The 14,728-nt window shown below is 40.8% G+C and overlaps 1 protein-coding gene across 1 annotated transcript in view; it reads left to right on the forward strand.

Annotated features, from left to right (window-relative positions):
- The window catches only part of sema4gb (sema domain, immunoglobulin domain (Ig), transmembrane domain (TM) and short cytoplasmic domain, (semaphorin) 4Gb), a 55,856-nt gene extending 43,519 nt beyond the window's left edge, over positions 1-12,337 (forward strand). The window contains exons 10-15 of the mRNA XM_085285166.1: positions 1,170-1,308; positions 1,399-1,621; positions 2,714-2,829; positions 3,069-3,223; positions 5,702-5,763; positions 6,358-12,337. Coding sequence (XP_085141292.1) covers positions 1,170-1,308; positions 1,399-1,621; positions 2,714-2,829; positions 3,069-3,223; positions 5,702-5,763; positions 6,358-7,325 — 1,663 coding nt within the window. The 3' untranslated portion in view covers positions 7,326-12,337. The remainder of the gene's footprint in view (positions 1-1,169; positions 1,309-1,398; positions 1,622-2,713; positions 2,830-3,068; positions 3,224-5,701; positions 5,764-6,357) is intronic.
- The last annotated feature ends 2,391 nt before the right edge of the window (positions 12,338-14,728 follow it).

Here is a 14,728-nt window from a genome sequence, read left to right on the forward strand (position 1 = left end):
GGAGGGCATTACACAGCAGTTGTTTTGTTTGCTCTCAATTTTGACTGCCCTATTAAAGATTAATATCAGTTTGTACCTGCTCCAGATAGCTTTTCTTCAAATTCTTTAAGTCTCACTCGCTTTTGCAACATTGTACTTTTGTGTTACTCGCAGCAACAGCTCCACCTCATTGTCAGTCCATTTAAAAAACTCGCGATGCTTTTCCTCAAAATTTTGACGCGACGTGTCGAAGAGCTGGAAAGTAAATAAACGACAGACAGAAATGAGGCTGGTTGATACGCATGCGCAGTACTGGAACGTAAGGGTTTTGTGTGTGGACGCACAACTCTGTGAAAACGCATGAAAACAATAGTGTGGACGCGGAGCATTTTCAGACGTATACGCCATTTTCAAATTTATCCGGGCTAGTGTAAACATTGCCTTTCTTTCTTTCTTTCTTTCTTTCTTGCTTTCTTGCTTTCTTGCTTTCTTGCTTTCTTTCTTTCTTGCTTTCTTTCTTTCTTTGTTATTACACATGTATGAGTAGTAGTCATCACTATGCATCAGACACACATGTGTAAGAATGACTAATCCCCTGAGGTGTACTTCCTGGTAGTTTCAAGACACATTCTGGTCTCAGTTCGCTCTTATTTTCCTCACTTTGATGCTTTTGAAGACTCTGATGACTACACAATGGCCTAAAGAGTGTGACAAAGACATTTTCCATCCATTACTAATCTCACCTTTAGGGCTCAAGGTTAAGGTTTACCATGCAACTAATCAACTAATCACTCATACTGTTGGACAAAGTCTTTTTCTTCTTCTTTTTCCTCACAGCTGCAGGACCAAAACCACAAATAGGTTGTTTTATTTATGACTCACAAGGAGTGGGTATTTTTGCACTGTATGCTAGTGTTGAAAACGCATCCCTCTGGAAGAGATAAAGGGGTAAAATTACACACCTGTCAGTGACGTCACTCCCACATGCCAATGTGAAAAGGAAAAAACCCACCATAATACCCACAGTTTTCATAGAATAAAGAGTCAGCTAGTTAACCTTTTGCCTGTCAGTGAGGCCTGATGATCTGTGATGCTTCTGAAATTCAATCCAGCCGTTTTTCAACTTTGAGTCATTAATCCTGAGTGTGTCCCCTGGACATGTCTTTGGGGTGTTGGGGATTGTGTTACAGGAAGAATATCAAAGCGTCTGCTATCTGCCAGTACGCCTTCTCAGATGTGCAGAAGGTTTTCGAAGGGCCGTACATGGAGGTGCAAGACTCAAAATGGAGGGAGTACACAGGAAAAGTCCCAGATCCAAGACCCGGCTCTGTAAGTTTTAAAGCATTAACCTTCTCTCCACCATCATCAGCGATTGTTATGTTCTGTATTTTTAGTCATTTTTTCTGTCTGTATCTTCAGTGTATAACAGATCTGCACAGGTCCCAGAACATCAACTCGTCTCGAGATCTCCCAGACAATGTCCTCACCTTCGCCAGAAGGCACCCGCTGATGGCCAAACAGGTGCACCCAATAGGTGTGCGCCCCCTCATGTTCAAAAGAAGTGTCAACTATGTCAAGATAGCAGTGCACAAAGAGCCGGCACTGGATGGAAATATTTACACTGTTCTGTTTTTGGGAACTGGTGAGTTTCATACAAGAAATCCAATGAAATGACCAAATAAACACCATATCTGCATTTAGCAGCGCCATGAAATAACAATACACCGCATTCCAAATTATTATGCAAATTGTGTTTAAGTGTCATAAAGATGAAATAAGTTGTTTTTCAATTAAACCCATGGATGGAATAAAGATAAAGATAAAGGCCCCAGGGCAGCTGTGGCTACAACTGTAGCTTGCCTTCACCAGTGTATGAATGTGAAAGTGAATGAATAGTGGTATTGTAAAGCGCTTTGAGGGGTCCGGAAAAGCGCTATATAAATGCAATCCATTATTATTATTATTATTATTATGAAGGTTTCCGCCAGACAAATACATCAGATTAAGAGAGCAGCTGCTAAAAGGCCATTACAAAGCAGCAAACACATATTTGAAGCTGCTGGTGCCTGTGGAGCCCGGCGAACATCAAGGTGTAGGATCCTCCATAGATTTGCAGTTGTGCATAAACCTTCTATTCGGCCACCCCTAACCAATGCTCACAAGCAGAAACGGCTGTGGTGGGCCCAGAACTCATGAAGACTAATTTTCAAACAGCCTTGTTCACTGATGGATGCAGTGGTGGATGGTTGGTGGACGGCCACCATATCCCAACAAGGCTGCATCGTCAGCAAGGAGGTGGTGGAGTCATGTTTTGTGCCAGTATGTGGAGTTTCTGACTGACCGCTTTCTTCCATGGTAGAAAGAGAAGAACTGTGCCTTCTGCAACACAACCATCTTCATGCAAGACAATGCACCATCTCATGCTACAAGGAATACCTCTGCATCATTGGCTGCTATCTGTGTAAAAGGAGAGGAACTCATGGTGAAATAGTGGTGGAACTAGAAATGGAGACTATAAAGCAATCAGCATAGCGTTTACCGAGGTATTAAATCAAGTGAAAACTAGGGTCAATCTTTTTATTATCAGTGGATTTTGCCCCTGCTAGTCTTTAGAAAGAATTGTCACTAGCATGAGTTTCAGACTGAGTGGCTACATCAGTCTTGTTCATACAGCCAGCATTTTGTTATATTCACATCTCAGTTTAATTCAACAAGGTTTTCTCTGTTGTTGCAGATGACGGCTGGCTGCATAGAGCTGTGGACATCGATGGAGAAATGCATATCATAGAAGAGCTGCAGCTGTTTGATGAACCACAGCCCATAGAGAGCCTGGTCATCTCCTCAGCTCTGGTAGGTTTAAATATATCTACAGTAAAACTGTACGTTAACAGAATAAGGATTTATATCTAAATGAAAATGGGCAACCTTTGCGCCTAAATCCCTGTCATACCCCAAAAAGGTTGTGGAACTCTTCCCTTCTCCACCGATTAATAACTGATGATTAAAGAACAAATACACTGTCTATACTGAAGGGCATTACAATATTTAACATGAGGAAAAAATCTTCCAAATATGCTCCTGTTTTACAGAGGAGTGTCTATGTTGGGTCGCACTCTGGAGTCGTGCAGGTACCGATGTCAGCCTGCAAGAGGTACACTTCCTGTTATGACTGTGTGTTCGCCAGAGACCCCTTCTGCGGCTGGGATGGGAAAGTGTGTGTGGAAATATCTTCACGTGCACAAAAGTAAGGGCACATGCACTCAAAAAAAAGAATATTTCCAGTAAGGACACAGACTCAATGTATTTTAGTGTCACACACATGCATAATTACACAATGCATGCAAAAAAAAAAATGGGGTTACAGAGATCTGGCAGAAAACAAACAAGATACATTTGCTTTGCTCTTCCATAGATCCTGAATCTATACTTCCCTAAACCTTCTCCACAGTTCCACCTGCTCTGTAGTCTCCGATTTTTCCTAATTTTGTCATATTCTGTTAACTCTATATCTATTTTTTTACATGAGCTGAAAAATTGAGCATAAAATGTACTTTTTATTTAGATTTTATTTTTTTTTTTCTAATGTAACTGTTAAATAATGTGGTGAACTGCTCATAACTGATGGCATGTTGATTTAACATAACATTACCATCAAGCCCTCTGGAAAAATTACAGGAGATTAGGGAGAGGTGAATAAGATGATTAACTTTTTGTGCTGTACATTTTTGCATTACATGACCTTTTTTAGCTTATGTTTATTTCTTCCTTCTGGGCCAAACAATACCAGAGCACAGTTAATTATTTATACAGCTTCTGTATCCCTCCAACAAATCTTCTATGAAAGCAGGTCTAAGACAATGTAGTTGACCTGGATTTTTCTCATCAGCTCTGTTCAGCTCAGCAGGAGCTTCGCACATAATGGGAAGTTTTGAATTTCAAGTACGCACACACACAAAAAAAGCCCCCACCCATTTGGATATGATTTCAATCTTTATGTCTCATGTAGCTCTGCATGTAGAACGGAAAAACAAACAGGGTGGAAGTGAGTGAAATCGTGTCTTTCCTCTTTCAGTAACATTTTACTTTACATATCGCCATCTGAAATATTTACATGAGAGAAACTGGTACAACTGGTACAACACAATAATTAAAACTTTGAGAGTATTTTGTCAATATTAAATAAATGCTAATGTACACTCACCAAACCTTTATGAGGAACACCTTGTTAGTACCATTTGGACCCCGTTTGCATTCAGAGCTGCCTTAACTCTCCGTGGGATATATGCCAATAAAATATCCCCCACATTACACCACCAGCAGCCTGAGCTGTTGATATAAGGCAGAATGGATGTGTGCCTTCATGTTCTTTACTCCAAACTCTGATCCTATGAGTTCTAGTCGTTTTCTATTCTTAGCTATCAGGAGTAGCACCTGGCGTGGTCTTCTGTTGCTGTAGCCCGACTACTTTAAGGTTTAACGAGTTGTGCATTAGATACTCTTCCACATTCCTTAATCGTAATGAGTGATTATTTGAGTTACTCTTGTTATCCTGTCAGCTCGAAGAAGTCTGGTTATTCTCTTTTGACCTTTGACTTGAACAAGGAATTTTCTCCCAGAAAATATTTTCTCTTTTTTGGCTCATTCTCTGTTAACTCTAGGGATGTTTGTGTGGGAAAATCCCTGTAGATCACCAGTTTTTGAAGTACTCAGACCATCCAACCTGGCACCAACAACCATGCAACATTCAATGTGCCTTAAATGAGCTTTCTTCCCCATTCCGATGCCCAGTTTGAACTTTAGCAGGTCAACTTGACCGTGTCCACAGGCTTAAATGTGCTGCATTGCTGCCACTTTACTGGAGATGGAGCTAATACTGTATGATATCACTAATCAGTTTTACAGGACTGTCAAACCATCCAGGTGTATCCTATCTGTTGCCCAGCATCAGGTGTAATAGGCTTCAGGACATGCAGGTCTATGCAAAAATTGCTAAGTTAGATTCCTCCTTTGTTTACTAGGAGCTTACCTGGATTTTGTAAATTAATTCCAGTGGAAAAAAAAGTGCACGTGGTACATGACAGTAAACAGGCATGCTTGTGTTCACTCTTTGCACTGGGGACTGTTTGTGCCTCTCTTCATTAACTCTGCATGACTGAGTAGCAGACATCTTAATCTCCATTACTGCAGCAGACACTTCGGCCCTCCCCGTGGATTTGTTTTATACTTTGGCTGCTGCATCACATCCAAAGAAAGTAGCAAAAAGATTTGGATGGTAATGCTTCCTTCTTAAAGCTTATTAAGTTACAATATCCATATTATTTCTTTGAAAAACATTTTGTTATAGTAATCCTTCTATAAAGGAGGAGATGGGGAATTTATCCCTAGTACTAATCCACAGTGGGCTGCATAAAAAAAGCATTTAGGTATCCTCCTCTTATTGCTGGGAACCCAAGCTATCTCAAGTTTATTTCTTTTTATGATATTAAGGCTTTGCTGCAGAAATGGCTCAATATTTGCAGCTTTCAGGTAGTTTTGTGTCGAAATCTTGATTGGAGAAATCTTCTTTATGATATGGCAATCACGTTTCTGTTTATCACAGTTTTGCTGCATTTTTATACCTCGCTGTTATTTATGCTCTCAGAAGACACTCGCTTTTTACTCTAACGCTTATCTCTTAGTTTAATGAAGGTTAAATGCAAATTTTTCCTAATTACTATTGCAGGTCGAACCTAACCCAGGATATCTTGAGAGGGGTCAGGGGCTGCAAGGAGAATTCAGGAAATGGTACGTGTTGCTTCACACATTCACGTGCACTTCATTTCTACACTGTAAATCCATTATACCACAGCGTCTTTGTTCATTTTTAAAAAAGGTTAGTTCTTCATTTTACCTTACCATCCTTCCCACTTGATAAGTTTTTCTGACTCTCTCACAGATGATGGGGTTAAAAAATCTTCCTTCCATCTTCCTTCTCTGCCAGAAAACTAAAGCTTTTAGTATCTATTAAGGGATTTTATTAGGTGTATGTTCCCTACCCATCCCCCAGGTCCCAGCTTACACATTTTAATCAGTTCCTCTCTTGCTGGAGGTCAGACAGGCCTGCTGGCTGCACTGCAGAGCTCGCTACATTTAAAGCAGCTTATGAAATGTGATGGAAAGCGATGCTGGTGCTGTACACGTTGCTCACCTTCACTTTTAAATTGTAACCTTGGTGACACGACATCTTGTATATTCCTTGCTCTGTCTTCCTGCATTTGTGTCACACTGTTTCTCACGTTCTCACGTTCTCACGTTCCACTAGTCTTCTTCTGTCTTTTTCACTTCACTTTTCTTTTTAACTCCATCTCATGTCTCTTGTCCTCTTGTTTTTATCCTCAGTGGTCCATCGGAGGCGTTCTGTGATGTCGGGTGACGACGTGCTACTCCAGTGTGAACTACGCTCCAACCTGGCAACTCCACGCTGGACGCTAAACGGCAGGGAGCTCCAGGGATACGACCTCAATTCGGGCTATCGGATCGGCACAGATGGCCTCCTGATAATCGGAGCTCGCACCCAGCAGAGCGGCATTTACCGCTGCTTTGCTCTCGAGAACTCAGTCTCAGTTCTGGTCTATCTCTACACAGTAAGGGTTCACACAGAGCCGTACTTCCCTGTGGAACCCACAGCCACAACTAACCCCACTACAATTTCCAGCCCGACTGTTTTCTCTACCGGCAGCCCCACTGAGCAGCCCTTGCCCTCGCCTCCTGCCCCACTTCCTTCAAGGCCTGAGTTTCAGACCTACAGACACATGGAGGCCGTGTACATCTCTCTGGTGGCGGTTCTCGGTGGGCTTTGCTTGGTTTTGACTGTGGTCCTTCTTTATGTAAGCTTCTGCACTAGACAAGCCTCTCAGGATCGGAAGTTCTCCCAGCAAGGTCTCCAAGTCCTAGGTGCCTCTGAGAGAAAAAGGAGCTCCCACCTTGAACTTAAAACCATCTCAAGCCACTGCAATGGCCGTCAGGGTCGTCGGTCCATCTCAGTGCCGAGCTTTGGGGACCTGGGTGATGGCTTCCTCCAGATAGTGCCAGGTGAAGGCCAGATGTCTCCAGCTAAAACACCTCCTCCGGCTCCTCCTCTTCCCATGCCACCCCCGCTTCCCAACATGGACTATGCCAACGGGCTCTCGGCCACTCTGCCCAGCGTGCTGAGGAAGATGAACGGAAACAGCTACGTGCTGCTGAGGCAGGCCGACCCTGACGGTATGTCCCCGCTCTACCATTCCTTCACAGAGGAGCTCAACAGGATCCTGGAGAAAAGGAAACACACACAACTGGACTTGCAACCCGATGAGAGTTCCATCTAGGACACCCCTCTTATGCTTCATCCCACTGTTTTTTATTTTTACCCTAGAGGTGATCCGTACTTGTGGGGAAAAATGACTATTTTATGAAGTGCTGCTCTTAATTGCACAGAGTACCTGCAGGTCATGTCATAACTTGGTCAGAAATATTCAGCCTGTTGTGTCTTCGGTGACAAATGGCCCAGGATTTCACTAATCAGAGACTGCTAAAATGTGGAGCTGTGAAAAATTGCTACAACCAAGGAGCTTAAAGATGATACCTAAAGTGCAGACTCTCTGGAAGTTTCTGAAAGATGGCAGTCAGACGACAAAAAAGCCAATGTTACAAAATAGGACATGGATACAAAAACTAAATTAGGCCAGGAGGTGATCAAGCATTTCCGAGACTGTGGAGAGATTTAAGAAGTTTTATAACCATGTAATATTAGGTATCTGTGGAGCTTAAAGTGATAGTTCATCCAAACATGCTAAGCATTAGGCTATTTTGTATAAATTAAAAACATGGCCTAAGAACAGTAGCACCTAATGTGCTTACAGCTTTACCACCCAGTCCTGTGTATGAAGATGCACCTTTTTGTTGCTTGTGACTGTGTTTGTGGACTGGTATTATCACAAACTGCACAGTGAGCCTTTCTATGAGGTAAAAGAAGCTTTTTCAAGTGGCTTTTTTGAGAAGTCCTAAAAACATATTGATGAGGAAGATTACAAAACGGCAAATGAAACAATCCATGCTCTTAGGATGAACAAGGTCATCACGGCTTAAGTAAGGAGGCATCCATGCCCCCTCTCGTCTTTTTTAAATTTTTATAAATGCACTAACCTACCAAACTAAAGACTAATAAAAGACCTATGTGGTGTGAAGGTAAAGTTCTGTGTATGCCCAGCAAAATAAAAAGCTACAAGAGATTTAAATTTGACCAATCTCTCCTTCAAGAATATCGCTTTAGGAAGCATTACAGCACTTTGAATGTGGCTGTTACTTTTAGGTTGCTGCTTGGAAGTCCCATTATACCCTCTTGCAGCTCTGGTCCTGTGATGTCGAAACTGGAACCGATCATCTTGGATTTTTTTAGGAGAAGAGGATAATGTCAGAGGCAATCAAATCTGGCATGTGTGGCAGGTGTTTAGCACGGATTTTGTTGCTGTGGCTAAAAAAAAAGATTTTCTATAGACTGTTTAGATGGTTCATACCAGATGTCATCTCTCACATGCTTCAGGAGGTTAAAGTAAATATCAGTGTTGGAAAACTCTCCCTGAGAAATGACTAAACATTGAAAACCCCCACAAATGTCTCCTGGCAGCACCACCTTTGTGCTTGGACACTGTGGACTCTTCCAGCGAAAGCTACTCTTTGGATTCTGGATGTAACCAAAGACCAAGTTTGCATCAACAGTAATCAGCTGGATCACACAGCAGCTGATGTTTGCTGCTCTGTGAAATTCTAGATACAAAAGTGCAAGCGTTCATAACGGGACTTTTGGAGGAGCGTGCTAAAAATAGCTACCCTGGAATTGATCCAGATGTGCACAACAAGATGACCTTGAAGGGGAGATTAGCCTAATTAAATCAAGTTTAAATTTAGATTTATATTGATTGAGATGAGCAGCAAGCCTTGTATATTTTTAAACTGGCTTGAAAGGAGGTAGAGTATTAATCCATATTTTCACAAAATTAATTGTTTGTGTAAAATATTGAGCATATGGAAAAATGAGTGAAAGCTGAGCACACAAAGCTCCAGGAATGGGTTTTGAGTGGCTTGTCATGTTTCAAACCACTTTTTCTATGATGCATGTCCTTTGCAGAGATGTAACGAATGATTATTTTCCTATGATTTCTCACTTTAGGATCTGAAAGCTGTGAATGTTTGGCATTTTTGCTCGATAAACAACATTTATCTTCTCTGTTAAGCCGTCGGCCACAATCATTATAATAACTAAAATGTTGACTTTAGTAAAAGTATCACTTTAAGAATCCAGTTTTGATACAGCACACTAGAGCACAGATTTTAAGACAAGTCTTACATTTTAGTGTATTTATTTAAGCCACTTTCCCCCCTTGATTTTTCCTCATGTAAATAGCAATAAATATACGCCACTGTTGCAACCGTTAGTAGCATAGTGTGCTGTGCCAGTGCCAATGGAAAAACCTGTAGCAAACTTGGAACTATTTTTTTCCCTGTAGTATTTCTATTTTTAGCCTCTCTGTGGGAAAAGAGATAAAACTTTATGAAAGTAAACATGCAGTCTATTAAAGGAGCAGTCAGCGTGGTGGTCAGATTGATTGGCTTTTGCTGTAGATCACAGACTGGCTTCAGGGTTGTGGAGGCGAACCGGGAACCACAAACTGATGAAATCCTATAAAGAAAGTTTTTAGATGCTGTTTTATATTTATATTTAAGGCCTGTTTTCTGAATAACATTGACTGTTTTACTTTCTCTCAAAACATCAAGAACATGGTTTCATACAAAAACAGGTGAAAAAACAAACAGAAATCACATGGATTTCTACAGCAAAAATTAAAAAAAGTTCTAGTCATCTATCTCTTAAAACAACGCTGAGAGCCAGGCTCACATTTGTCCTCTGCTTTGCTAAAGCTGCACGTGGCAAGTTGCCAAACCCAAGTGGAGAAGACCTTCACACATGCAGCCCACAAAAGCATCCTCAGTGTTTACCTGACATTAGTGCAATGCCAAAACAACAAGAACTGCAGCCTTCACTGTATTTCCTCAACAAGGTGAACAACGCTATGATTAAATGCTACGTGTATATCTTACGGGGAAGTGACTGAAATGAATCTCTGAGCTTTTTGTAAACGTGTCACGGCCAGTGGTAAATAAAGATCCGTCTTTGCTGCAAAGTGTTGAATCAGCTCTCGTAGCTTCAGCACAAGCAGCGGCCCTCTCTGGTGGCTCTCATTGTTTATCTGTCAGACAGCGAGAGCCGTGTTTGGCTCACCTCCACGAGGGGAGGACAGCAGCTTCTTGTCTGTTTGCATGCCTCGCTGTCATCTCTGCAGGTACATCCAGCCACAAAACATTTGACCTGCGTGTCCTGGTTAGTCATGCAGGAAACAGATGGCGATACTAGTAGACAGGAGATGTTTTGCACTTGCAGGTCTTCTCGTGTGTCTTGTACTTTGGCATCATGGATTTTTCATTCTTTTTTTTTGCTGAGGATAATATAGTCCAGGCAGTCCACTCTATGCAAATAGAGGTAGAAGAAATTCTCTGTGACTAAAGAACCACATTAATTCAATCAAATCAAAGCACTTAACTGATTGCATGCTTGCATATTATTAAGCTGGTCTTTTAAAACTATGCACTACAGATTTTTTGGCAATCCATGTGCACCCAGCCACATCATGATTATTGCTTAAGAGAAACTCTGCAAAAGTGCGCATGTTATATTCCCCAGGAAGTCTGTGGCATCTGGGGAAGCGACAGAAGAAGTCTCTGGGTGATTCAGGAACAAAACAACATTTTTTTTTAAATTAAGTAAAGTCAGAACCATGGCCAAGCTGCTATCGCCACATAAAAGTAAAAAGAATGCGACAAAATTTAGTAGCCTGTAACTAAAAGGGAAATTAATCAAATAGCTGGCAAACTGCACGCACAAATCTCCATGAGCTCATACACTGCAAACAGAAATACACTAAAAGACTGAGGTTCTCCTCTCCCCCTGCCTCCGCTTAAATACTCCCAGGCTTAATTGCTGAGTGGATTCAGCTGCAAAGGGCGGTGCATACGTTTGGAGAGAGCGTAAAACACACAGACAGACACACAGACAGGCAAAAGCTTCAGTGTGCTTTTATTACAGTACATAGCATCATTATGTGACAGCACAAATAAGCTGTTCTAAATGGGCATATTTGTATTTAGTATCAGATCAGTACCACTATGATCCAAACTTTGATCTGACTGTTTTTTTGTACTTTAGTGTCAGCGTTAAAGGCTTTTCAGTTTACTAAACACTGAGTATAGTGTGTTTGTCAAGGTTTTTGCCAGAAGCCACAAGTCCATTTTTACTGTATCCTAGTAAAATAATAATCTTGTTACACCCTGTATCCATAAGCAATGCAGTGGACAAATTTAAAGCTTACAATGACCTGCTTTTATATATTTTAAATGCCATATATATGGTTTTAAACTACAGTATGTGGTAAAAGCCTGAACTTAAAGTTCTTGCTTCATACTTTCTCCCAAACTTTGCCACTTCATCTTCTTCATCTCCCGTTTCTGATCAGCCCTTTATAAAAAAGCAAAAAAACAAACCACTCCACATGTTTTGATCATAATCTTCTGTCCTCAACTCTTTCCATCTCTGCTGCCTCTTTTATTACCACTGCTCATTACTTCTACATGGCAGCATCATCTGTAACCCTCGCCGCTCACATTCACACTCGCTTCTCAAGGACCCGGCTGAATTTCCAAATGGTCACAGTGGCCTCTAATCAATTAAAGCCGGCTTTTAAAAGAGCACTCGAGTTTGTGTTTTTGAATATGTGGGAATTCAAGTAACAATTGGATTTTCTGTAGCAGTTTAAGACGCTGTTATGTTATGAAGCTCTCAATCCAACAGCTTAAGCATTCAAAGGGTTGTTTTATGTTTCCCTTGTTAGCTTGTATAGTTTCAAATAATGACAAGCTCAAGCTTCAGACTGCTATTTACATTTACTTTCTGACAGTTTCCGACTCTTAGATCTATATGATGTCAGACAGGGCTGATAACCCTAATATGGCATCTCATGTACAGAAGCTCCACCCACCTGCTGCTAGTCAATCAATCAGAGGGCAGCTGGCTTAAAGAGAGAGGCTAAAACAACTTGTTTCCAGACAAGACAAGACAGGCCCAGCATAAGACAAGTAGGATAATTTTAGACTCTGGTTTATGCAAAGGTACTGGAAGTTGCATAATAGGCCCACGGTATATATTTAAATCAAAATTGTACAGTGTAAAATGTTTTTGTTTTATTTTTTTGCTGGTTAACATTTAATTTCAATAAAATGTGTAAAATAATTGCAGCTTCTACTGTGTTCAACATGTTTGTGTTATATAGAATTTTTTCTTGTAAATGTCTGGGTATTACTGAACATAGTGGAAGTTTCACCTGAATCTAAGGTCATTACTGCTGCTATTTCACTGTCATTCAAGGGCAATTCGTTTACAATAAACACTCTATTCTGTACTATGGACTTAAACTTAATTAGTTAACACGTTGGCTGCTTTGCGTTCACATGAAATTGTTTTGGTTTTTTGGTTTTGTTTTGTTTTTTGCTAATTCCATAGCAAAAATTATCCTGCTGTTTATGTAGATGTACTTTCTTCTTTGTGTCGGGCCTAAACAGTTCACAGCTTGCACTATACTTTCTTATGTGCTTTGTTAAAAATCATGCATACTAAAACCCCTGTAAACTGTGACACTTTGATTCAAGCTGGTTCTGTATTATTTTTGATGTAGATAATGAACTTCTCTTTGTTGTCTTATCAGATTATACCTGGCCAAAGTGATATCTCATGTCTTATTTATTTCATGTCATTCAATTTCCTCTGGCGTTCATGTAGCTTAAAAAAGTGTTTGGATGACCTTTAGCTTGGGGGAAAAAAGGTTCATTGTCAACAGCCCTGAGAGGAAGTCATGAAACAACATGCAAAATATGTTCTCACTCGGTTCTTCTCTCAAGATACCTGGTTGTTTTTAGCTTGTGACGAGTAGCAAGGCCACTGTCCTCCACAGGGAATGAACCCCACTCCACCCCATAGTCATTTATATGAGCCAGAGGTATAACATAGACTCAGGGTACAGAGGAGGGGGGTAAAAATTACCATTTTTAGAGCAGCATTCACAGCTGTAACTAAGCAACAACAACTTTATTTAGTGTCCTTGCGCAGGTCAAGCTGTGCCATTTCCCATCAGGGATGGCGGGCGTGATGAGAGAACAGCAGCTGCGATATCTGTAATTGGTGTCGGAGATAAATTAAAAATACAGGAAATGAGAATAGTATGGAGGACTGTAAGTGCCAAAATTACTTACACACACACACAAATATAGCAGTGGCTTTCAGATGCTGGAAATGAGGTTGGAGACTCAACCTCATCAAGCTAACTGACCAGAGATCAGTGGAAACACAAAGAAAGAAATGCTTCATCTTATACTCATGTGATGATTAAAAGCTTGGATGGGTTGATAAAGGGGTTTGGAATCTTAAAACTGGCTGTTGCAGACTTTAACATGGGAATGGCGGAATACATTTATCTGTTTTGGATAAAAATGAAGACTTTATTCTACGAAACAGGCAATGCCCCTTTTTAAATCTGAAATTTACTGATGAAAAGTTTGGAGATTTAAAGTTAGACACTTTTATTCCAAGTGCAGCCTCCATGTCTGAGTCTAATTTAACACTGGAATGCTAATTAGAAAAGATACGTGGGAGAAAGTGAGCGAAATGAACAGCAACATCTTCCTGCATCTCATCAGCATCCTTTGCAGTCATGTCACTCTCCCGCTCCACATAAACAGTCACATTGCCTAACCATTTCCCATGGCCGGGGTTATAAAGTATACCATTCGCCTGCTGCACTCTTCACGTTGGCTTCATGCGAAGACTTATTTGTATTCGTCCGATGGTTTCCACTTGGTTGTATTTGTTTTTGGAGAGCAACACTGGGGGGTGAACCCTGAATGCCTTTTGCAGTCAAAAATGATGAATTCAGTAGAAGAACTGCAAAGAAAGCAACCAGTAGTTGTGCCAAAATTCAACGCCTTGTTGAATTTGAACAAATCACCCGCTGGACGAGTGTTAAATTTTCTGTTCCTGTTACAGAGGACAGCTCACACTGAAGGTTAAAGGCTGTCCCTCAGGCAATCACACAACCATCTGTCATGTTCATTTAAGCTGTGGGATATTTAAGGACACCTTCAAATCTTGTCAGTATTAAGCCGTGAAAACATTTACATTCACCCTGGAGTACAACTTAAAAAACATGTAATTCTTCTTAAGTTTTTACACTGAGCGATGCAGACAGCACAACGGCTGTGCTACTTCTTCTTCTCTCGGTGTGCTGAAACCCACCTCTAAAGAAAATCTGTATTTAAACATCAACATCTGAAAGTTGTTGGGTTTTTTTATTTCAAAGTTCCATCTGCGGCACTTATTACACAAATCTTTAAATAACCTTGAGATTTAAAAACAGTTATCTGCTCTTTAGTATGCCCGCTGACAAAGCTCTGGTGGATCCATTTAAAGTCTATTCAAATGTGGCATTTAGAGCTGGAACTGTGAGCATTTTTCCTTCAAGTGGGCTCTGCTGCAAACAGAAGGAGATGGTTAAAAAAAAAATAAAAAAAAATCAGACAACAGTGTGGTATTATCCAGGAAAACAAATCAAAAGGAAGCCGATGCAGAAAC

The sequence above is a fragment of the Mchenga conophoros genome, linkage group LG8 (genome assembly GCF_057382185.1).
Source record: "Mchenga conophoros isolate Kocher_MC1m ecotype Shallow Benthic linkage group LG8, M_conophoros_male_GT1.1, whole genome shotgun sequence".
Classification (NCBI taxonomy): domain Eukaryota; kingdom Metazoa; phylum Chordata; class Actinopteri; order Cichliformes; family Cichlidae; genus Mchenga; species Mchenga conophoros.